Source organism: Mesoplodon densirostris, chromosome 4 (genome assembly GCF_025265405.1).
Source record: "Mesoplodon densirostris isolate mMesDen1 chromosome 4, mMesDen1 primary haplotype, whole genome shotgun sequence".
Classification (NCBI taxonomy): Eukaryota; Metazoa; Chordata; class Mammalia; order Artiodactyla; family Ziphiidae; genus Mesoplodon; species Mesoplodon densirostris.
The window spans coordinates 29,239,679-29,265,739 of NC_082664.1; the positions used below are offsets into that span (position 1 = coordinate 29,239,679).

Consider the following 26,061-nt stretch of genomic DNA (forward strand, 5'->3'; position numbering starts at 1 on the left):
GAGCTGAATTTAAACCCTTAAGAACTTTAATAAAGAGACACTTTGTTCAAAGTGGTTGTTCTGTCTCCTACCAGTTCGCTTTCCTCTTCCTCTGCATCTTTCTTTTCATCCTTCTGTTCTTCAATATTTGCATCAAAATCTTCCATCTCCACCTACAATACCGCAATAATCACACACAAAAAGACTGAGTTAACACTTAGGAAAATGTTGAGTCCCTCACTGAGATATGAAATGAGCACAGTTGCCCAGAGCAAGACACACAGACTTGCTGTTACATGTTAAGTAATTTCTAACACCCTAAACTTTGAAACAGAACTGACAGACAGGATGATATTCCTGCTTTTCATTTTCCTGGGATATCCATCTTTGTAGTTCTCTATGAAGTTGAGTATAATGATCTAAATTGATGGTTATATGTTTTGAATGACAATTGATTACTAGGATTTCTTTTTAAAACCTTTAGCAAGTATTTTTTCAATCAAGTAAAACAGGTATGATTCAAATTTCAAAATGTAAGAAAGGGTATAGTGAAAAGTCAGATGATAATAGCTTGGCCCAGAACAGCAGCAATGCAAATAGAGAGTAGATAAATTAGAGGAGTATTTATAACGTAAAACTGACAAAACTTGTAGACTGACTACATGATGGAGGGATAGAATCAAACACTGGTACAAGGGGAAAGTAAAGAGTCAAAGATAATGGAGAGTAGAGAGTCAGGGTTTCAGCAACCAAGTGGATTGATGGATCTAATTACTAAAATAGAGAATGTGAGAAGAGGAACAGGTTTGGATGACTTACATATTGAATAGGTTGAGTTTGAGGTATACTAAGATAATACATATTTTTTGGTAGAGAATTTGGAAAATAATGGTAGAATTATAAAAATCACCCATAACCCCTCCACACAGATATAATTACTGTTAAGATATTGATAAAATTCATTCCAGCCTTTATAATTTAATATTAAGGGCATAGAAGTGTCAATCCAAGGTACGAAAAAGCCTGATTATCTATACAGAATGTGCAGATTGAAAATAGAGCCTAGGATAGAGCCCTAAAGAACTCCAGCATTTAAGGACTGTGTAGCAAGAGAAGCCAGCAAAGGAGACTGAAAAGGGATGGCCAGAGATGCAAGAGGAAAACCAGGAGAAGGTAGACTCACAGAAGCTGAGAGAAAAATGGTTTCAAGAAGGTGGACATGGTCAACCATGTCATATGTGGCTGCAAAATTAAGCAAGAGAAGTGAGAATTGTCCATTGCCATGGAAATCTTTGGTGAGAGAGTCTCTAGAGAATGGCTGGGGCAGAAGCCAGAGGAAATGCATGAGGAGTGGCATGGGAGGTAAAAACACATAAAAATACAGTGACAACATTGAGTACAGATAACTCTCATTCACAGGAAGAGGTCAAATAATACAGAAGTATATAACTGATTAAAAGAGAAAAATCTCTCCTTTTCCATAATAAAGATTTATTTATTTCAAACTAGTAATTGATTTAGACAAGAATTTGCAATCTGTGAAGATCTGTCGGGGAACAGGACATTAACAGTTTCAAAGTATCTCCCTACAGGTTACTTATTAGGAAGAGAAAAATGCAGAAAAATTTGATGGATATCACCTGAACCAAGTGATCAACACTTAAATCACCAATAATGAAATAAAATGACATCATATGACCCCTGATATGATGCAGTGAGAACACAATGTCACTTATGTAGCATTCCTGCTAATGTTTAACATAAAGCTAATCATAACAAACCCAAATTGAGGGGCATTCTACAAAACAGCTAAGTGGCCTATACTCTTCAAAATTTTTTTGTCTTTCATGACAATGACATAGCTGAGAAACCATTTTTTGTATTAAAGGACTGGATCCTGGATTTTAAGAAATTCTTATAAAGTACAGTATGGGAACAACTGGTAAAATATGAATATGGACTGTATATGAAAGAATTCAGGAAATTTATATTACCTAATATAGTATCTTATCAATGTGAAATTTCTTAAGTTTGATAATTGAGTCTTCTAGATTTGTAAGAGAATGCCCTTGTTCTTGGGAGATATCTACTGAAATATTTAGGGCTAAAGGGTTTATGAAGTCTGCATTTTAACTCTCAAATGGTTCCACAGTAAGAGGAATAGTAGTAGTAGTAGTAGTAGCAGTAGCAGTAGTAGTAGTAACAAGAAGAAGAGGAAGAAGAAATAGAAGAACTCTAAATAGAGAAAAATGAGACAAAATATTAACAACTGGTGAATCTCAATGAAAGTCATGCAGGTGTTCTTATATTGGGTTGGCCAAAAAGTTTGTTAGGTTTTTCCATTATGGAAAACCCCAAACGAACTTTCTGGCCAAAGCAATACTATACGTGCAATTTTCTGTAATTTATATTTTTTCCAAAATAAAAAAAGGTGGAAGAAGAGGTCGCTTTTGCACTGCTTTCGAGCCAAAGGACGCTCACCTCTTCAATAGCAGCATCCTGCAGCAAAGAACGAATGTCCAGACGCATCATATGACGAGGTGCAGTTTCCCAGTGATCAGCCATCTAATTGAGAGATTTAGGAGGTCAAGTTATCTCTGGAAACTACTCAAAGACAGACTAAGAGAATATCCAAGACAAATTTAACTAATACTGTGAAGTCTAACAGGCTAGTTCCAGGAAGAGCTAGGACACCTCGTACCCTTAGATACAAAGGGTAAGAAACATTTACTAAAGCAGGTAGAAAATATATTTTGAAAGTAAAGGGGATAAATAAGAATTTCCAGACAACAGTGATGAAACAGGCAAAATGAAGTTTAGAATATTACACCCTCTGTGCTTCAAAAAAATCACCTTATTTATTTCTTTAAGCTTTCTTCCATGAATATTCCTCTTGCTACAAGTCTGGTTATCTGCACTCATTTCAGCCAAATACACCTAAGAAAGAATGAATAATGATTAGGCAAACAAATGCAGCACTTACATGATAACATAAAGTACTCTAAAGTTCTTTTAAATCTATACCTCAAATCCCTTGGTTTTTGCTGCACTCCAAAACTGGTCAAAATGTCTAACTCTGTCATTGATGGCATCCAGGATGATGAAAGGGAAAAAGCCATCATCCAGAGTCTTTTTGAAAGTTTTGAACATGCTGGTGCGGTAGGTTTCCTCCATCTCAGCTTCATATTCATATTCCATCACCTAAGATCCCCCAAAAGAGATATGGAGTTAGCAAAAGCAAAGAATCATCTTAAATCTCTTCCCTCGTTAGCATTTGGATAGAGACAACTTTCTAGTCTTTCCTTCACACCTGAGTACTAAAGTTTGTGTTCAAAAAAGCCACATTTCTCTCTGAACATGTTTTCCTTTCAATGCTATTTATGAATCAGGATGTAATCTGAGAGGAATATAACATACCTTTTTTTTCACTTTCTTTCCAGAATCTGGATCTTTTTCTTCTTTTTCCACTTCAGCGATGAAGTAATCATCCAGGCTTAGAACTCTAGGTGCAGGTCCTCCAAATTCTACCTCCTTATCCTAAGAATCACATATTCAAGAAAGTTAAAGAGAATTTATGGAATAAGATAATAAATGTGCACAAAGTTTTTCTTGTGGCTAAATACCACACAATCTTCTTGTAGTTTCAAATCAAGCAGGGGCAAAGTATCTGCCTAAGCAGATCAAAATTTATGAGATAGCATCTACCAGATGGGCCAACTAGAATGGATCAAATGGGAAATAGCTGTATCAATATCATATTACTTGCTAAGAAGGCAAGTGGCTAACAAAAGCAACTGATTCTTTCACTTTCCCATACTCACTCGAATAAGTTTCGCAACATGTGTCTTTCCACTGCCAGGCAATCCTCTCATTATAACAACAATCTGAAACACAACGAAAAAAAAATCACCCAGAGAAGATTTTATTTCACAGTGAGATCTTAGAGTTAACAATGACCTATCATTCTCCAGGACAGACCATATGATAGGCCATGAAACAAACCTTAATACATTTGAGAGCATAGGAATAATACAAAGCATGTCTCTGACGACAATGGAGTAAAATTAAAAATTTGGGAAATTCACAAGTATGTAGAAAGTACCATACTCCTAAATAACCAATGGGTCAAAGAAGAAGTCAAAAGAAAAATCAGAAAATACTTTGAGATAAACAAAAATGAAGACACAACATAAGACAGTGGAAGAACAAACTAAACCGAAAGCAAGCAGAAGGAAGGAAATAGTAATATTAGACCAGAAGTTAATAAAATAGAGAATCGAAAAACAAAGAAAAATCAATGGAACCAAAAGCTAGCTCTTTGAAAAGAGCAACAAAATTGACAAACCTTTAGCTAGACTAAGAAAAAAGAGAGAAAATTCAAATTACAAGAATCAGAAAAAAAAGAGGGGACATGACTGCCAACCTTACAGAAATTTTAAAAGGAATACTATGAACAACTGTATACCAACAAATTAGATAACTTAAATGAAATGGACAAATTCCTAGAAAGACACAGCCTACTGAAACTGACTCAAGAAGAAATAGATAACCTGAATAGACCTATGACAAGTGAAGAGATTTAATTAGTAGTCAAAAAACTGCCAAAAAAGAAAAGCCCAGGCCCTGATGGCTTCTTCACCGAATCCTAACAAACCTTTAAAGAATACCAACTCTTCACAAACTCTTCCAAAAAATAGAAGAGGAAGGAACAATTCCCAACTTATTTTATGAGGCCAGCATTTCAAATCAAGCATATAATCTGATACCAAAACCAGACAAAGACATCACAAGAAAATTACAGATATCTCTTAGGATTATGGATACAAAAATTCTCAACAAAATACTACCATATTGAATCTAGCAACATATAAAAAGAAGTACACAACATGACCAAGTAGGGTTTATCCCAGAGATTCAAATTAATATCTGAAAATCAGTTAATGTAATACATTATATCAATACAATAAAAAACAAAAAAATCTCAATGCAGAAAAAACATTTAACAAAATCCAACATCCTTTCATGATAAAAACATTCAACGAATTAGGAATGGAAGGGAACCTCCTGAACTTGATAAAGGACATCTAATGAAAACCCACAACTAACATAGTACTTAATGGTGAAAGACTGAAAGTTTTCTTTCTAAGATCAGGAATAAAACAAGTATGTCCACTCTCACCACATCTATTCAACACTGTACTGGAGGTCTAGCCAGAGCAATGAGGCAAGAAAAAGAAAAAAGACGTATGCCTTTACAATGCCTTACATTGTAAAGTAAGAAGTAAAACCATCTCCATCTGCAGATTACATGACCTTATATATGGGAAAAGTCCTAAGGAATCCACTAAAAATCTATTAGAACCAATAAATGAGTTCAGCAATGTTGAAGGATATACAATCAATATGAAAAAATCAATTGTATGTCAATACAACTGAACAATCCAAGAATGGAATTAAGCCATCTATGTCTTCCTTTTTTTTTTTTTTTTGGCAGCACTGTGTGGTTTCCGGGATCTCAGTTCCCCGACCAGGGATTGAACTCTGGCCACAGCAGTCAAAGCGCAGAATCCTAACCACTAGACCACCAGGGAACTTAAGCCATCTATATCAATAATAACATTACACGTGAATGGATTTAAACAATCCAATGAAAAGGCAAAAATTATCAGACTGCATAAAAAAGCATGATCCAACTATATGCTGTCTATAGGAAACATACTTTGTGTCACTGAAAGACACAAATAGATTGAAATTAAAAGGATGGAAAAAGATATATCAACAGCCACAGGAAAGCTGGAGTAACTATACTAATACATGAAATAGACTTTAAAACAGTGACATACATACATATACAGAGTCAAACTTCTGATGGAAATCTCCCATTTTATTTAAATGGAACCATTTTATTTAAATGGAATCTGATTATTTTGCAATAGAAGATAAATTTAAGAATGTATACATATGGAGGAAAATATGTCTAAACTAATCAAGTCTCCTAATTCTCCCTCTTTTAGTTCCACGTACCATAAAACAAAATCCTCTTTTCCCTTCTTCAAATTGCAATTAATTGAGTTCTTATGAATTATTTTCTAAAATTTTCAACATTTTTTTCTGCCAAGCAGTTAAGCTCTAATTTCTTAGATTCTATAGGGTAGGCAGTTTATGAGATTTTATGATGATTTGGAGATGCCTTGAATCTGATATTAATACTACATCACACATGGAAACAACCTAAATGTCCATCAGCAGATGAATGGATAAAGAAGATGTGGTACATATACACAATGGAATACTACTCAGCCATAAAAAGAATGAAATAATGCCATTTGCAGCAACATGGATGGACCTAGAGATTATCACACTAAGTGAAGTAAGTCAGAAAGAGAAAGACAAATACCATGATATCACTTATATGTGGAATCTAAAGTATGGCACAAATGAATTTAACTACGACCCAGAAACAGACTCACAGACACAGAGCACAGAGTTGTGGTTGCCAAGGGGGGGGCGGGATGGACTGGGAGTTTGGGATTAGCACATGCAAATTATTATATACAGATGGATAAACAACAAGGTCCTACTGTATAGCACAGGGAGCTATATATATTCAATATCCTGTGATTAAACCAAAATGAAAAAGAATGTATATATCTGTGTAGCTGAATCACTTTGCTATACAGTAGAAATTAACACAACATCACAAATCAACTATACTTTAATAAAATAAAATAAAATATTCTTAAAAATTAAAAAAAATACTATGTCACAAAAGTACAGAAATTCTGTTCAGGGTACTAAAAAGATTTCTTATCAGCTTCTAATTTGCAAGAAAACTAGTCATTTACATAGGACTTACTCTCTCAGGTCTGCTCTCTCGGCCAGGTGGTTTCAAAATATCATCCACATTCTTAGATTCAGGTTTCTTCTCAACCCGTGGAGCTGGAGGTGGCTGGTGGCTTAGTGAAGGAGCTGGCAGGGGCATTCTCTCCTCTGGGTAAGTTCTTCGTTCTCCTAGGATTCCAGTAGTTGAACAAATTACTATTTATACAGTAATTCTTTAAAATTTTAACTCTCTCCACTCCTCCTAAGGTAATATAACTTATGGTGATTTGGGGGCTACTTTTATCCTTAATTAGAGTTTAAGATAATGTAAATCTATTGAAATCAAGAAAATGAAAAGATTTAGGTATGATTTCAGGCAAAAAGAATGTTCTGAAAAATACTGAATTCATCCTTGTTTGTATTAAACTTAGGAAAAAAGTTAAGCAACAGAATATAGAAGAATAACATGTACTCCTGAATAGTCCTGAGTATGATTTATAGTCCATCTGTATGTAACTTCTGCTTTACAATTTTGAGAACAAGTCACCAGCTTAGGAAAGCTTGCTTATATAAGTAGGTGTGAATTTCTAGTTTAAGTGTAATTTGTAACAGTGAAAAACTAAAAGCAACCTAAATGTCCAAAAATAAGAGCCATGTATCTCATCCACTTGATGGACTATCATAGAGCCATTAATATAATAGGTTTATGTATGGAAAAATGTATATAGTACACAATATCAATGGGAACAAGCACAACAAAGAAACTGTATTTATACTTTGATTACAACTTCATTAATATGTGTGTGAAGAGAGAATGACAGGGAATATACAAAATTACAATAGTTGTGGTATGGTAGGTGGTGGGATTATAAGCGATTTTGTTTCTAGCTTCCAAAATTTCTTTAATAAGGTAAAAAAAAAACAAGTTACATTTTATTTCATCAACTACATGGCTATTTTTGGTGATAATGTTGTCACCTCTGAGAAATCTGTGAGTGCATTTTACTCTGAAAGTTTAAATCCATAACTACAATGGAAAGCATCTCATGTTGTTTTCAGTTCTCAGCATCTTTATAGTTAACGAGGCACTAATCTACCTCCAAACATGGACGGTCCTTCATAGGCTGGTCGGTCAGACTTCCGATCATAGGATGGCCTATCAAATCCCCCTCTTCTGGATGAGGAATGGTCTTTTTTGTCTCGATATGACTGAGTCCTAGAAGGTTTAACAGGGAGTGCTTTGGTAAATAAAAAACATATGGAGGTCTCTTATAATGCAACACCATTATCTGCCCAAATTTTTCTATGGGTACTTACTATACATAGTCAATACTTATGTTTTCATTTTGCTTTCCCATTTAGATCTGCCTTGCATACACACATCCACAGAGCTCACAAATTGCAAAAATAAATTGTTTGCCTATTAATTAAGCAATGACAACAACTTTGTTAACAATACTCTTTCCTCTCCTTTCTGGCTATCTCCATCTCCCATTTAACTCTCTGGAATTCAAGCTCACAAAACTCAACCACCTAGTTTCCTGAAAATTGGTACTCTTCCCTCTCCAAATTATACACACACACGCATGAGAAAAATACATCATTTACTAAATTTCCTTTAACTACACTGACTTTTGCTGAACTTAAGTATATGGTAGTTTGCATACCTGGCAAAGATATTTCTCATAGCATACCTATCATCTCGAGGTCGGCGTTCTCTGTCAAATCGATCCCGGTCATAGTCAATAACACCACGATCCCGGTCTCGATCTCTATGTGTCTCCCGATCCCTTTTGAAATCTCGATGATCTGCCATGACATTACTCTGACGATCAAAATAAGGCTCACGATCTCTGTCTCTATCGTAACGATCTCGTTGGCCTACATGCTCTATAAAAACAATATAAAATAAGAACTATATCCCTTTTTTTCTGAAATAAAAGCAGAAATGTACAAATCTAAATTTAGAACTAGTATAAATTGTTGCCCTAAACTCAACTCATAAATAAATCTTTTAGCTATATTAAAGGGAGGCCCACATTCTAAGAGGCCTTCTGTGAGCTGGCCCCTGCCTAACCCTAGTTCCCTCTCTGATCTCACCTCCTATTACCTTCCCCACCTCTTTGTGATGCAACCACACTTTCCTGTTCCTGAGACCTACCACCTGCTGTTCCCTCTGACTGGGACCTTCTGTTTGCAGATGCTTCATGGTTGACTCCTTGTCATTCAGCTCTCAGCTTCACTGTCACAGGGGCGGCCTCTGACCACTCTGTCTAAATTAACCACCTTCACTATCCATCACATCAAATGTTTCATTGTCTTTATAATACATTCAAAGGTCTGAAATGATCTTGTTCATTTATTCTTTTTGTTTGTTTTCCCATTAGAATGTAATTTCATAAGCACAGAAACTTTTATTTTTCTCATGTTGAATTCCCAGTGTCTAGAACAGGAATTAGCAAACTTTTTCTGTAAAGGGACAGACGGTAAATGTTTTATAGGACATACAGTCTTTGTCACAACTACCCCAGCTCTGGTCTGTTAGCATAAAAGCAGCTGTAAACAATAGCTAATGGGAGTGTGTCTGTGTTCCATTAAAACTTTATTTCTGGGACTTCCCTGGTGGCACAGTAGTTAAGAATCTGCCCACCAGTGCAGGGGACACGGGTTCGAGCCCTGGTCCGGGAAGATCCCACATGCTGCAGAGCAACTAAGCCTGTGCACCACAACTACTGAGCCTGTGCTCTAGAGCCCACGAGCCACAACTACTGAGCCCGCGTGCCACAGCTACTGAAGCCCATGTGACTAGAGCCCATGCTCCGCAACAAGAGAAGCCAATGCAATAAGAAGCCCGTGCACCACAACGAAGAGTAGTCCCTGCTCGCCACAACTAGAGAAAGCCCACACGCAGCAATGAAGACCCAATGCAGCCAAAAATAAATAAATTAATAAATTTAAAAAAACCCCACAAAACTTTATTTCTGAACAGTGGGGAAAAAAAAAAAAAAAGGGAGGCCCAGATAATCTTACCAAAAGGGAAATCATATGATAATTGGGTCCTAAAAGGTTTAAAAATACTGATCTCTCTGGGTCTCCTACCTGTTTCAAAAGTTGATCTTTCAGGTAGTGGATCTGGACGCAGAGTTATTCTTTCTCCATAGGGTATCTGTTCAACTTTATTAGTGGATATGTCTGGTAAACAAAGTCAGGGATAAAAACACTCTAAGAGTGAAGCTTAAGGAAGCCAAAGCTGAAGCTAACAATTCCTTTAGAATCCCAAATACAAATTTGCCACTTTCACTCACCTCGGCCATGGCCATAATCGACAGTCTGCTGCACTGGTGGTGGTTTGGACATTGGTGGCATACCCATAGGCACCGGGCCAGGAGGAGGGATGGAAGGGTGAACAGGTGGGGGTGGTAACACTGGAGCAGATGGAATCGTTGCAGCTTCAGGTTTAAATTCCGAATTCAGTCCCTGTTCATCATTTGTATCCCAGAGGCCATAGAAAGAATCTTCATCCCAGCGTTCCTGTTCCATAGCTGAAGTCTGTGGCTTTATCACAGGAGGAGGAGGTGGCGGCGGAGGAGGAGGGGGTGGCGGTGGCGGTATTGGGATAGGTGGCCTGGTCACAGGAACAGATGATCTTGCTGGTGGAGCGGAGGGTCTTACAATTGAACCTGGTGGTTTACCCATAGGAGGGGGTGGTCTATAGGACCCTGGAGGCTGGAGAACAGAGTAAATGACTTAATGAACGAGCATACCATGTTTTCACATATCAGTAGAAATTAAAATCTGGTTCTCAATCCACAGAAGAAAAATTTGATATATTGAACTTATTCAAAATTCAAAACTTTCTGTACTTTAAAATACACCATTAGGAGAAAATGTGTGCATATCACCTATCTGATAAAGGACTTGTATTCAGAATATAAAAATCTCTTATAAGACAAATAGTCAAAAAAAGTATGGGCAAAAGATCTGCATATATTTTTCCAAAGAAGATACATGAATGGCCAATAAGCCCATGAAAATATACTCGACATCATTAGTCATGAGGGAAATGCAAATTAAAACCACAATGAGGTACCATTTCATACCCAGTAGAATGGCTATGATTGATAAAACAGACAATAACAAATGATGGCAAGGATGCAGAGAAACACAAAGACTCTTAGACTGCTAGTAAGAATGTAAAATTTCCACTTTGGAAAATGGTCTAACAATTTGTCAAAAAGTTAAACTTCAATTTACCAAATAATTCAGCAGTTCCATTCCTAGGTCTCTAACCAAGAAAAACATGCCCCCCCAAAGACCTGCACACAAATATTCACAACAGCATTATTCGATAACCCAAATGTCCATCAACTGGTGAATGGACAAACAAAATATGGTATAGCCATACAACAGATTGTTACTTGGCAATAAAAAGAAATGAAGTACTGATTCATGCTATAACATGGATGAACCTTGAAAACATTATGCTAAGTGAAAGAAGCCAGACACAAAAGACCACATATTGTATGATTCCACTTAAATTAAATGCCCCAAAAGGCAAATCTATAGGGACAGAAAGTGGATTAGCTGTTGCCTGGGACTTGGGTAGGAATGAGGATTAACTGCAAATTGGCACAAGGGATCTTACTGGGGTGATGAAAATGTTCTACAACTGGATTATGGTGATGGTTGGACAATTCAGTAAATTTACTAAAAATCACTGAATTACAAACTTAAAATGGGCAAATTAGATTATGTAAATTATACCTCAATTAGGTTCGTTTAAAAAAGGAAAAAAAAAAATGCCCTCAACACTATCACCTCCTCCCTTCCCTGCAATGAACCACCCTCTTTCTTCTCCTTTCAGAAAAATTAGGGTGCTAGCCAATTTGATACAAATATCCCAGGCCCACCTCAAACCTACTGAATTTCTGTGAGTGAGGTCCTGGCATTAGTTTAAATTAAACAAAACTTCTGTAATTCTGATGTTCACCAGCCGGTTAAGAATCTCTGCTATAAACTATCTCCTCACTATGGTAACCTATCTCCTCCACAAAAATAGTGAATTTCCAGTGAGAGAAACAAACTCTAGCTAGCTCCCTCACTTCTATCTAATTGTCTGACTGACAATAGTAGTTTGTGGCAAGGCTGGTACCAACACACAACATCAGAACCGGGAAACAACAAAACAAAGAAACCAAATGGGACATTTAGTAATCTCTCTGACAACCAGCAAATGTCAACAGAAATGTATATTAAGGAAACAGTAGAATCTCTGGGCAGATAGGTTCTATTTACTTAATACTGAAACCCAATCGTCAAATTTTATTTTAATCTTTGCAATTAGAGATAATTTTAATCTCTGATTCGAACACTCTTTACCCATTTCTCTTAGTTCTATGTTTCTGGTTTGTTCTATTGACAAACAAATTGACAGCTGCTTTAGACCTTGGAAAGCCAACAATACACATTACTTATATATTTATTCATACACAGGCTGCGTGTTAAACTTTTTGAGTAACAAAATTACATTGTGGCTAATACGTAAGAAATATTATTTAACAAGAGGCCACTACAGGCTGGAGTTAAAGACAAATGACTATTAGGTAAATGATGTAAGGTAAACTTTAGGTTACGGCACTTTAAACTTTATTAAGGAAATGCCTATACATGACAAAGCTACTGCATCTGGAGTATAGCTATCCAGACATGCTTTAAATATCATAAGAATTCTGGACTATGTCTACAAATAAAAAGTGTTTTCTTGGGGCTTCCCTGGTGGCGCAGTGGTTGAGAGTCCCCCTGCCGATGCAGGGGACACGGGTTCGTGCCCCGGTCCGGGAAGATCCCACATGCCGCGGAGCGGCTGGGCCCGTGAGCCATGGCCACTGAGCCTGCGCGTCCGGAGCCTGTGCTCCGCAACGGGAGAGGCCACAACAGTAAGAGGCCCGTGTACCACAAAAAAAAAAAAAAAAAAAAAAAGTGTTTTCTTCATATTACATAGTGAAAGCAATACATACATTTGTGAAAAACAGAACACTCCTACAGTATTTACATGAGAAAGGATTAATATCTGTACCATACTAAGAATAACATAAATTAGTAAGAAAAACCTTAAGAGTCAAATAGATAAAATAGGATTTTTATAAGAAATGTAATTAACAATTATCAGAAAGTATTCATGTTCACTAATTATCAAAACTACCAAACATTTTATTATTTTTTAAAATATTTATTTATTTATTTGGCTGCACCGGGTCTTAGCTGCGGCACGCAGGATCTTCGTTGCTGTGTGCGGGATCTTTAGTTGCAGCATGAGGGATCTAGTTCCCTAACCAAGGACCAAATCTGGGCCCCCTGCATTGAGAATGCAGAGTCTTAACCACTGGACCACTAGGTTAGTCCCATTACCAAACATTTTAAAACATTTTATTAAAATATTAAATCTTCCAAAAATATTAAGTAGCTGATGCTTGCAAGGCTATAGTATAGTTGTTATATAACTATTTTAGAGAGCCGTTGGCTATATTAAAGGAATCATTAAAAATGTCCTCGTTCTTTAACTAAAGTATACCACTATAGGACTTTAAAAATACTTTTAAGAAGTTATCTAAAACAAGAATTTGAAGCATAATGCATAGTGGTTTGTAGAAAATAAAGAATGCAGATGTAAGCTTTTATCTATAGAATGGGTAAACAACAAGGTCCTACTGTATAGCACAAAGAACTGTATTCAATATCCTGGGATAAACCACAATGGAAAAGAATATTAAAAATGTGTATATATGTATAACTGCATCACTTTGCCGTACAGCAGAAATTAACACAACGTTGTAAATCAACTATACTTCAATAAAAAATATTAAAACTAAAAAAAATAAGAATTTGATACAAAGACATTTATTAACATTGTATTAATAAAAGATTAGAAACAAAGGTTTAACTTTGTTAAATGGAATAGTTTTAATAAATTGTGCATCAAAAATATAAAGCATGTAGCAATACGTTAAAATGTTTATGAGTGATTTATCAAGTGAATAAAGCAGAAATGTGGATCTATAATCTAGAGCTTCTACTATTTGCTAAGAGAGTCAAAGATAAAAGATGTAGTTCCTATCCTTATGAAGGACAGGCAAGATAAGAGAAGGCAAGACAAGACAGAAGACAAGACAGACAAGAAGACAGACAATCCAAATACAGTATGATAAGGGTTCTGACAGAGGCCCATAAGATGTTACAGGCGTACATGCAAGGGCAGTTGTCTTACACAAGTGGAAGAGAAGATACAGAGATGAGTTCTAAAAAATAAACAATTAACTAGTTGGAGGAGAGGACAGGAAGAGAAAAAAAAAAGAAACTCTAGGTTTAGAGAACAACATGCATACGCAAAGGCATGGAGAAGTAAGAGCCAGTCACACTTACAGAATTGTCAGAAGCTCCATGTGGAGGGAAAGTAAAGAGAGGGAGTAGCAAGTAATGGTAAGCAGAGCTTGGGCCAGCTCAGGAAGAACATAAAAGGCCAGGCAAAAGAATCTAGATTTTATCCCGAAAGGAACACAAGAATACTGAAGCGTTCTAAAGCCAAGGTACACATGGTGAGATTTATGTTTTAAAATGTCCATTTTGGAGACTTCCCTGGTGGTGCAGTGGTTAAAAATCCACCTGCCAATTCAGGGGACGTGGGTTCAACCCCTGGTCCGGGAAGATCCCACATGCCACAGAGCAACTAAGCCCATGAGCCACAACTACTGAGCCTGTGCCCTAGGGCCCATGTGCCCTAGGACCCGACGCCACAGCTACTGAGCCCACATGCCACAACTATTGAAGCCTGTGTGCCGCAACTACTGAGCCCGCATGCTGCAACTACTGAAGCCTGCATGACTACAGCCTGTGTTCCGCAACAGGAGAAGCCACCGCAGTGAGAAGCCCGTGCACCGCAACGAAGAGTAGCCCCCACTCGCCACAACTTGAAAAAGCCCGCGCACAGCAATGAAGACCCAATGCAGTCAAAAAAAAAAAAAAAAAAAAAAAAAGACATTAAATGTCTATTTTGGCCAGCAGTCACATCAGTGCTGCCTAAAGTAGAGTGTAGGGTAGTCCTAACTACAAAGTGGCATGACAGAACTTTTGGGGGCAATGGAAATTTTTTTTATCTTTTGGTATACATTTCTCAAAACTCAAACTGTGGGCTTAAAACATATGTAAATTATAACTCAAAATTTGATTCCAAAAATATTTTTAAAATAATCACTCTGGAAGGAGAATGAAGAATGGATCAGAGGGGAATGAGATGGAGAGAGATGAATTAGGGTGTTTCTGAAATAATCTAGGCAAGAACTGACAAAGGCTAGAACTGAGGTTGTAGGGAAGTGGAGGATAGAATACTTGAACAATATTAAAAAGACAGTAAAACTAATCAACAGAATGACTGAACACAGAAGGTTAGGACAGAGGAAAGAGTTAGGGCTGACTTCAAGTTTCAAGTTCAGGTGACTAGGTGATAATGAGGAGAAAGAACAAGTTTTCATGGAAGATGGTAATGAGCTCCATTTTAAATATGTTGAGTTTGGCAGGAGACACACCCAGAGAGAAACCCTGTAGGCAGATGGATGCATACACAGGCCAAGAGATATGATTTGGGGAGTCAACATAATGGTGGTTGCTGACATCAACAATTACGTCTGAGTGTTGTGTGTTAGATTAGGATGGAAGGGAACATTGAGAAATGAAGAGTTAATCTGATGAAATGGTTCAGCAGTGTTTTTTTTCTCTCTCTCACTTATATTTGCATGATAACGTTTTTAAAGCCCATCACTGACTTAAAGGTAAAACAACAACAACAACAACAAAATGAAAGCAAAACAAGGGGAGAGCTTAATCACACAAGTCTTTAACGTAGCTTCACTGCCTGAACTGGGGCATGATGTTCAACCCTTTCCCTAGCTAAGGACTAGTAGCTTGAAGAGGCACGGAGACTACGAAGCTCACATGAGCAGGGCTCACAGGGAGTCCCTGCACTGTCCAAATGGAAAACAGGACTATCTGAACAAAAAGGATTACCAAGAAAATTCTACAATTTTGTGAACACAAAGCCATATATATAGTTCAGGTGTGCTTGGTGTACTTATCAAACCCCGGGGGAAAAAGCATTTCTGTCACACTTTCGACCATACTCATAATATTTTCAAAGGTCCATTACCATTAGCTTTTTACTTTTCGAAAATTTACATTTTTTATAGAGGAAATTTATACTTATTGTAATACAAAAAAAAAATCAAACGACATACAAACATACAAAGTAAGAACCATTTCATTTTCTGGGCACATATTTTCCCATACCGGATACATTCCAGGTCTTGAAGATGTATTCTGCAATCTCGAATCCTGGGGTGGTAGATGGTCAGGCATCTGTGGCTCAGACCCATAGTCTTTCATCTTTTGAAGCTGTTCTTTCTGTTCTCTGTAAACAAATAAAATTGCCATTGTACATAAGGCATGTGTTCTCCATTCCTAAATAACTATAATTAATATTGAAGAACAAAAAAGGAAACTAGAACCTTTTTTCAAACCCTCTACAGTGCCCATAAAGCATCTCCAGGGTAATACTCTCTTGCCTTTATGAGCTAACTGATCAGTCACCTACAACCTATAAAATAATGATAAATTATTGAAGATCTTCAAGGACCGATTCTAGAACCTGCCTCTTTAGTCTATTTTAATATCTCACCTACTTGTCATGTTTTTCTTTCATCCAACAAAAATCTCTCTTGCTATTTTTTTTTTGTTCAATAGTCTTTAGATAAGAGGTTGCAGAATGGTGGCACATAGGCCAAATATCAATGTATTTGGATATATATGAATATATAAAAAGGTTTTTTTTTAATTTAGCTTCCATATTAGTTTTAAAATCTGAGCCAGCTGCCATTACTTACAAAGCAAAATAATACATTTTTCCATATAAATTCAAATTTTAAAGAGATCTGCAGACACTGGGCCTACATTCCCACATGCCAACAATCAGCTCAGTGGAGTAGTGGCTGCCCGCTTTAGATGAAGCAATTTGCCACAGTCCTCACCAAACCCAGTAGAGTTACACTGGCCCACTTTCACTCATTTTAGTTACCTGTCTGGTTCTTGTGGGCATGTTAGTTTACAGCCCCTGCGGTATACAGTGAGAACAGTTGTCAGTCTAAACCTTTAAAAACAACACTTCATACTCCTAAAGAGTAATTACATAACTCTTCCAGTTTTTCTTTAAATCACTGGTCAAATTCCCTTCACTTTTCCTTACAATGCCCACAGTAAACACATACAACATCTACCACAACCTCTTCAGACCTTTTACAATTTTCTCCCTACCATTTTGTAAAGTGTAATGACCCAAATGGACACAAAGTAAGGGTCAAGTATAAAAAAAGATTATTTTCTGCCTCATGTAAATCATACTATGACTTTCCCAATACAACGTGACTGACCTGTATTCAACTATGACCACTCTTACCCATCACTTCACCTATTTTATTATGTGGCCTAGAAAGAGCTTTAAAAAAAGGATGATGAGGCACCTTGTATCCAGCATTTCTATACAAAGCAATAATGGGTGAAAAGGAAATTTCAAAAAGGAAAGGAAAGAAACCTTGGCAGCTTAGTAACACCAATCAGCTTGGTGTTCTCCATAAACAACATAGATTTTAGAGTTGGACAGACTGGGTTCAAATTCTAGGTTTACCAGTTCTAGTAGCCAAGTGGTACTCTCTGAGCCTTAGTGTCTTTGGTGAAGTGGGAATACTACTGCTTATCTTTGCAGGCCTTTGAGATAGGGATTTGAGATAGGAGGATTGAGATAATACATGCTAAATTATCAGCACAGTGCCAGCACACAGTAGGTGTTAAATTAAAGGTGTCCATAATTTAAAAGTGAACAGAGAATAGCTAAATGTTGTATAGCATACTTTTTCCACATTTACTACTTTCTTCAGGAGTAATCTGGAAAAGTCAAATCTCTTAGAGTGTATCTTCTATAGACCACAGAAATCTGTTTTGTTTCCTGAGGCACCTGATCTTTCATCTTTACTTACAGGTATTTTTCCTCATTATACTTTTTTAGTCAAAAAGCTTCAGTTATAATTTCAATCAGCATAATCCACAAATGTAGACCAGAATTGAAAAATGAAAAAAACACAATACATTGGAATATATAAAAAACTAACCATTATTTTCACAAAACATTGCTAATTCCTAAGAAATTACTCAAAAAGTAATTTCTCATTGCAATCTGTCAGGGACTCCTAAATTCTCATCTCAGGATATAGTTGGTATAAGTATTACATGAACTAATACATACAAAGCACTTAGTACAGTTCCTGGTACATAGTAAGCATGCAATAAATGTTAGCTTTTATTATTACTGCTACTAATGGGAAGCATTATGTAGATACCTATACATAGTTAGGTGATTGTAAATCAAGAAATCCAAATTCTATTCTCCATCTCACAAAGAAAATATTTGATTATGTAGAAACAAGTAACATCCTCAAGTAGAGATACCTGCTTCTAGTTATAATGAAAGATAAAACATCCCAAAAAGAAAGAATCAATAGTTAGATATATCTGAGGCTGCTTCCAGGTAAACCATTCTTAGCTTCAACAGAGAAAAATATAAATCCTTCCAGCACTTTCCAAAGTTATACCAAAGATTACCGAATATGAAGTCTATCAGATCTAATACCAAAGAACAAACTGCCTCAGGGGAAAAAAGGGATTTTACTACGTATGAGCTCTGTGAAATCCACAGCACTGGAAAGTTGAAGTTTGAACTTGAAACAATCACAGGCATGACACGTCGGCAACATATCTACAAAAGCCAAGAATGGCTATCAAATTTTCATATTTCAGGACGTAAGTTTATAATTAATACAGTTAATTAATACAGTTCCTAAATATCCATCCTACCCTAAAACAGCACTCAATGACTAGAAATTAAAATTAAAATCATGTGGTAAGAACTTGAAAAAAAATGATTCCATTCAAATATAACACATCATTTTAAAAAGAGCAGTCTGAATGCAGTTTTGACTAAAAGAAATGATCTTAAGTTAACTTACCGAAGCATTTTCAGTTCTTGTGCAGCTTTCAAAATGATTTCATGCTGCCTCTGACTGAGAACCATTACCCCTCCAAGGCCTTGGTCAGAGTCTAAGTTTGCATCCGACCCCATCATTTCAGAAGAATGATGTGAGGAGGGCATATGTTCCGCCATGGGGGAATGTCTATCCACATCAGATGGGTACCATCTGTCTGACAATCGTTCTCTTTCCCAGTCCATTCTGTCAGGAATATAATCTCGCTTTTCCCGCCATGTATCTCCTCTTTCTGGGTACTCTCGGATCCTCAACTCACCCCTATCACGGAAATCTCGATCATACCCATGGTCTCGATTTCTTTCTTCTCGCCATCTATCATCCCGATATCTATCCACAGGTGGAAGAGGTGGGAGGGGTGGTAAAGGTGGAAGAGATGGAATATCTCGTTCACGGAACTGTGATTCTTGTTCATCCAGTGGTCTCCCATAATCTCTGTCCCACTCATTATCCAAATTTCTATCATACATATCCATAGGTCTTCCAATCCGATCCACATCCCTGTCCAAGTTCCTGTCCATTTCCCTGTTGTAGTCCTCGTCCATATCCTGATCTCTCTCCCAATCATCCCACCAAGGGCCTCGTCTATCTCCATCATGAGATCGAGATGGTGCCGAAAACCTGTCCTCTCTGTTATATGAATCTAGTGTATCATCTTGATAGTCATGTTCACATTCTCTCCAGTATCTCTCTCTATCCCAATCATCATGTCTTTCTCGTTCCACTGGAGCATTTCTACCATCTAATGGGAACTCTTCATGCCCTCTCTCTTCACCATGGTTCCACGTTGCCCTAGGAGGCTCATCTCGGTGATATGAATACATTTTTTCCCCACCATCTCCTGGTTCTGGTCTAAATGGACCTCTGTCACGACCAAAATCTGGTCTTCCCAGACCCCTTTCCCGACTGCCAGGCCCTCGAGGTGGTCCCCTCTCCCTGCTCCCGGCTCTTCGGGGTGGTACTCTCTCTCTACTCCCAGGTCTTCGAGGGGGTCCTCTCTCCTGACTGCCAGCCCTCCGAGGTGGTCCCCTTTCTCGGCTGCCAGCTCTACCCCTCTCCTGGCTGCCCTGCAGACCACCTGGCATTTTCTCCCGACTGCTTCCTGGCCTCACCAAGCCTCTGTCCCGGCTGCCTTCTCCTCTACTCATCTTCTCTCGACTGTCTTCTCTTCTACCCATCATTTTATCACGAAAGTCTTCTTGCTTGACCAACCCTGGGCCACGGCTGATTGCCTGGCCTCGACCTCTATTTACTAGTCCTTTATCCCGTGTGTCTTCCATTCTGCTTTGCCCAGGACCTCTGTAAGATGAGCTGCTGCCGCGATTTCCTTCTAACCTATTATCTCTGTTATCTGGCCGAGGCAGGCCTTTATCTTGGTTGTTTTCTGAATGGGGAAGACCAATACCCAAAGGTTTAAAATCATTATCTGCAGTTAGTGATGATGATGCTGCTACTGCTGTTCCTCCCTCCATCCCCCCTGTTTTTGAGGGAAAAGTAGATTGAGAAGGTACAGGTTTATTTGCAAGGGGTACAGGCTGAGTAACAGCTTGGGCTTTGTCCATTTGAGTCTCCATACTTTGAGAATTCTGGTCCCAATTAGAAGGCTCTATGGGCCCTTCCGAGACTTCGCTTTTAGGTGGCTCTTGTTGAGAGTCGCTTAGATTCTCATTTGACTGAGCCGCCTTGGCATCCTTTACATCTGCAGCAATGGAAAATGCAGCTGATTGCATTTTAAAATTCTTCTGCTGGTTACTACTGGTGTCTGCTAATGGTTCTTTGTTTCCTGGTTCTGCTTGTGACTTAGGTTGCTGCTGATGTTGCTGTCCAAAAGCTGGTTTGGGGCCTTTCCACTGTGGTCCACTCTGTCGAGGACTGAGGGATGTATTGGGGGTAATATAGAACTGAGATGCTGGCCCCCGGGGAATCACTCCCCATTTGCTTTTAGCACCCTCTGTTGGGTGACCTTCGTATCTGGGTCTTGGCCCATCGGGGCGATTTCCTTCAAAACGAGGCCCTTTGGGTCTCGGTCCTTCACACCTTGACCCTAAATCCTCAAATCTTCGAGGACCATCAAATCTACAAGTAAAACAAAAGATATTACTCAAGACAGTAAAGCAGAAAAAAAAAATTCTCCATGTAAAAATATTTAAGGCAATCTTGCCTTAGTATCTGTTTACAAAAATGACTCTTGGTCATTAAACAAACCCTGAGATATCTGTATCTTAGAACCAGTATGTTAAGGTGGCAGAGCTCAGAAGGTCTCAGGAAAAATCTCCTGCAGCAAGTCACGGATATGCTGAATTGTTAAAAAGCAATTATAAATATTGTGCCTTAGTAGACAGAAAAGTCCACTCATTTCAAACAGAAAAAAAAGTCCCGTAGCTAATTCTGAGAGTACTTTTAGAGTTAAATTATAACTAAAAACTAAATATGAAACAATTAACAAGATAATATAGGATGATTATAGATATTGTTGGAGCTAACATTATCATCTTGACTAACTGACAAAAGTTTAAAAAACAGCAGCCAGCTATGCCTTAAGAGCATGCCCTGACATTTAAAAATCTGGACAGAGATATTTTTGCTATAGACCCACTTGCATATTCGGTAAATATTTAGTGTATATCCTCTGTCAGGCACTATGCTACATCCAAGGGATACGTGAATAAAATGTCTTCTTTACCCTCAAAGCGTTTACAATGGAAAAGAAAGAATCTAAGTGTAAATAACTGCCAGAAGGTACAATGACTAAAGTCTATCTGCATATAATAAGGGCAACAGAGGAGAGAGTGGTCAGTTCTACCAGGGTGAAGGTGGTGCTCTCCAATAAAGGCTTTATATAATAGGAGATGCTTAAGTTAACTCTTGAAAAACAAATTCTCAGAGATCAGGTTAACAGAGAGTATTGGAGATGACGGGAGTGGGTGGCAAGGACATCTCAGGCTAAGGAAGCATTATGAGGAAAGGCAGAGAAACACATACCAGCATGGCATGTTTGGCAAACAGTTTAGCATGGCTGAAAGGAAGAGGAAACAAAGTCTAGGACACCTAGGAAAGGAGAAGGAGTGGAAAAGCAGCACACTAAGAGATAAGGTAAAGAGGCAGGCAAGGGTCAATCTCCAGAAGACCTTGTATACCTCGGTGGCATGGACTACTGGTACACCTCCAATATTCATTCCCCCTTTTTCTACAGTAATTGAGCCTCTCCATTACTAGCTAGACATAAGGATAGCCAGACTAAAAACTCTTTTTCCAAAACTCTCTGGCAGTTGGAACTTTTAGCCATGTTCTGGCCAATGAGCTGAGAGTGAAAATGATTTACACATCCTTCCAGGTTGTAAACTTAAAGGGAAGAACACATCCTTCTCTTCACCATTTTCTTTTTCATGCTGGCTCTGACATGGTGGTGAGGCATCCTGAACCATGTAGATAAGGGCAACATACTAAGAGATGGTAAAGTAACAAGTCAGAAGGAACCTGGATTCTTGACACTGTAGAGCCACCATACAAGTCCTGAGAGAGAATAAACTTCTAACGTGTTAAAGCCATGTGACTTTGGATCTCTGTTACAACAGATGAATTAATTCAGCTGGGTAAGGAGTTGGAAATTACCTTAAGCACGTAGAGCCACTAAATATGACGTGATTTTTAAAAGATTTCTCTAGCAGAAAAGTAGTAGATGGATAAGTGGGAAAAGCTAACTGTAGATTGTCTCTACAATTTGAGTAAGTGAAGGTGAAGTCTGTTCTAAGGCAGTGATTGATTTGAGGATGTAAAGGAGGAGGTAAAAGTGAGAGATGTGAAGGAAAGTAAAGCTGATAAATTTTCTAACATGTGGGATTAAAATAATGGAAAAGGAAGAATTTAGGATGGTTCCAAGGTTTTTGGCTTCGGTGATGGTGATGCCTTTCATGCCTCTAATGAGAAATAGAAGGGTTTTTCTTTCATTTGTTAGGGAAATAAATGAAAGTAATAAATTCGGTTTCAGCAAAATATTAACTTCCCATCCCTGTGACATCAGTCTTTGGTGACCTAGAAGTCTTAGTTTCAAAGGGAGAATGCGTCTATCAGGGGACACAACAATGACTCTATTAAACTCCAGTTCAGACTGCCATCTAGCCACTTTAGGTTCTGAATCAACAAGCAAAAAAGGGAGTTATTGTACTGGCTGGGGGGGATTAATCCTGTCCTTCAAGGGGAAATTGGGTTATTTCTACACAGTGAGGGTGAGGAGTATGTCTGGAATGGAGGAGATCCTCTAGGACACCCCTTAGTACTTCCATGTTCTGTGATTAAAGTCAACAGAAAACTACAATAACTCAATTCAGGCAGGGTTGAGAATAGCTCAAACCTTTCAAAAATGAAGGTTTGGGTCACTCCACCAGACAAGGAACCAAGACCAGCTGAGGTGCTCACTGAGAGCAAAGGGAATATGGATTAAGTAGAGGAAGAAGGCAAGTTATAAATACCAACTGTAATTACATGACCAGTTGCTGAAATAAGGGCTGTGATAATTACGAATATTTCTTCCTTAACGTTTGATATTAAATGTTTAAATATATATTTATTAGTCAAATATTTTTGATTGATTTTTCTTCCTTATCATCTAACATAAGATGTATTAGTACTAGCTAGCTTTATATCTCAGAATTTAAGTTACAGAATATCAAAGAGGGGATGTAAACCAGCTAGGGAGAATGACGATTTCCCCAAAGACAAAAAAGGGGCTTTATAATCTTTTCTGGGGAAAGGGTTAGAAAATTTCTGGTTGTCCAGGGATAAATGTTTCATGTTAGATACAAAAATCTCCCCTGTGACCCACCCTAATAAGAAACATAGAAGAAAGAAAGAAACATGGCTGGAAAATGTACTTCAGCCCAGCCAAGTTGACACTATATAGAGTCATCGCAAGGAATTAAAAAATACATAAACTCATGCCGCGGAGCAACTAAGCCCATGCGCCACAACTACTGAGCCTGCGCTCTAGAGCCCAAGAGCCACAACTACTGAAGTCTGCGTGCCTAGAGCCGGTGCTCTGTAACAAGAGAAGCCACCGCAATAAGAAGCCCGCGTACTGCAACGAAGAGTAGCCCCCGCTCGCAACAACTAGAGAAAGCCCACGTGCAGCAACGAAAACCCAATGCAGAAATAAATAAATAAATAACGTTTTAAAAATAAATAAATAAAAATTAAAATACATAAAGTCACTATAAACAGAGAGAAGGGGCTACCAGTAGATGAGAATTTTGTTTTTAAATTCTGGAAGACAAAGAACAAACATGAGTGGTAACATATGGAACAGGAAGAAGCCGCAGTTTAGAGTGCTGGTAGCAGAGAAGGATACAATCAAAATGGGGCTGGCCTGCCCACAGAAACCCAGAGAGGATCAGGACTTTCAGAATCCAGGGATGCTGGGGAAAGACAAGTAAGACTTGGGGCTAAAATTATGTAAATTAAAATCTATATTCAGAACCACTGATCAGCCTTTCCCTGGTCTTGAATGTCTCTAAATGCCTGAATTTGAGAGTCCCGTAGCGTTAGCACAGGTTTTGCCCTATCACCTAAAGCAAAGTCTGACAATTGGTTAGCCCTCTACATACACACAGAGCTCCCAATCAGCTTCAGTGTCTCCCACTCTTAAACATAAATGGACAACCAGAGATCACAATGTATTTGAGAAATGTCTCCAAAATGAAAAGAAGAGACCAAAGATAAACAGAACATAGATCTGGAGGAAACAGACATATGCAAAAAAAACAAAACAAAAAAAAACAGAAAAGAACTTAAAAAGAAACAACCCTCAAGTTAGTATTATCCTCAGAGACATTCTTAAAGATACTGTATCAGTAAATTGACAACAATTTGCTATATATAAAAAAGGATCAGGACTTCCCTGGTGGCACAGTGGTTAAGAATCCACCTGCCAATGCAGGGGACATGGGTTTGAGCCCTGGTTTGGGAAGATCCCACATGCCGTGGAGTAACTAAGCCCCTGCACCACAACTACTGAGCCTGCGCTCTAGAGCCCGCGAGCCACAACTACTGAAGCCCAGGCACCTAGAGCCTGTGCTCTGCAACAAGAGAAGCCATTGCAACTAGAAGCATGCACACCACAATGAAGAGTAGCCCCCGTGGGCTTCCCTGGTGGCGCAGTGGTTGAGAGTGTGCCTGCCGATGCGGGGGACACGGGTTATGCCCCGGTCCGGGAAGATCCCACATGCCGCGGAGCGGTTGGGCCCGTGAACCATGGCCGCTGAGCCTGTGCGTCCGGAGCCTGTGCTCCACAAGGGGAGAGGCCACGACAGTGAGAGGCCTGTGTACCACAAAACAAACAAACAAAAAAGAGTAGCCCCCACTCACTGCAACTAGAGAAAGTCTGTGCAGAGCAATGAATATCCAATGCAGCCAAAAATAAATAAATGAATAAATTTATTTTAAAAAAAGGATCAGAACCAGAACTGTAGAACTGTTTTTTAATTCTCAAAATTTAAAAAAACGCAATAAAAGGATTAGAAGTATCTCAGAAAGTACAACAAAATGAGAGAGAATAGAGACAAATATGATCAATCCAAGAGGTCCAAATCCTACAAATGAAGAGTTCCAGAAAGATAAAAACAGAAAATAAGAGTACATAAATAAATAAATGAAGAAATAGGACAAAGAAATTTCCCAGAGTTAAGAGACTCTAATCTCCAGATGGAAAGGGCCCAGCTCACTAAGTATCCAGTACAGTCAATAAAACTAAACAAACAAAAACCACTATAAAATACTAAAAGAAAACGGATTAAATAAAAAGATTCTGGCAGTAGGGAGAAACCATCTAAAAAGGAAAAGAATCAAAACAGTACAACAGCTACACTAGGTAACAGAAGAAAAGAGGGGGCTTCCCTGGTGGCGCAGTGGTTGGGAGTCCGCCTGCCGATGCAGGGAACACGGGTTCATGCCCCGGTCCGGGAAGATCCCACATGCCGCGGAGCGGCTGGGCCCGTGAGCCATGGCCGCTGAGCCTGCGCTCCGCAACGGGAGAGGCCACAACAGTGAGAGGCACGCGTACCTCAAAAAAAAAAAGAAAAGAGAATGCTCGCTGACCCTAAAACCTTGACATTAAACGCTGATCCTAAAT

At 38.3% G+C, this 26,061-nt stretch overlaps 1 protein-coding gene across 4 annotated transcripts in view; it reads right to left on the minus strand.

Annotated features, from left to right (window-relative positions):
• Positions 1-26,061, minus strand: part of YLPM1 (YLP motif containing 1) — a 75,314-nt gene that overhangs the window by 14,667 nt on the left and 34,586 nt on the right. Inside the window, exons 5-17 of one of the 4 annotated variants that reach the window (XM_060095815.1) lie at positions 18,903-21,014; positions 16,138-16,258; positions 10,107-10,527; positions 9,901-9,993; positions 8,496-8,610; positions 7,899-8,017; positions 6,836-6,990; positions 3,801-3,863; positions 3,397-3,516; positions 3,004-3,180; positions 2,833-2,916; positions 2,461-2,544; positions 72-152 (exon numbers count right to left, since the gene is read on the minus strand). In XM_060095815.1, the coding sequence (XP_059951798.1) occupies positions 72-152; positions 2,461-2,544; positions 2,833-2,916; positions 3,004-3,180; positions 3,397-3,516; positions 3,801-3,863; positions 6,836-6,990; positions 7,899-8,017; positions 8,496-8,610; positions 9,901-9,993; positions 10,107-10,527; positions 16,138-16,258; positions 18,903-21,014 (3,745 nt within the window). Of the gene's footprint in view, positions 1-71; positions 153-2,460; positions 2,545-2,832; positions 2,917-3,003; positions 3,181-3,396; positions 3,517-3,800; positions 3,864-6,835; positions 6,991-7,898; positions 8,018-8,495; positions 8,692-9,900; positions 9,994-10,106; positions 10,528-16,137; positions 16,259-18,902; positions 21,015-26,061 lie in introns of all 4 variants that reach the window. The other 3 variants (XM_060095814.1, XM_060095817.1, XM_060095816.1) reach the window with 3 other exon arrangements.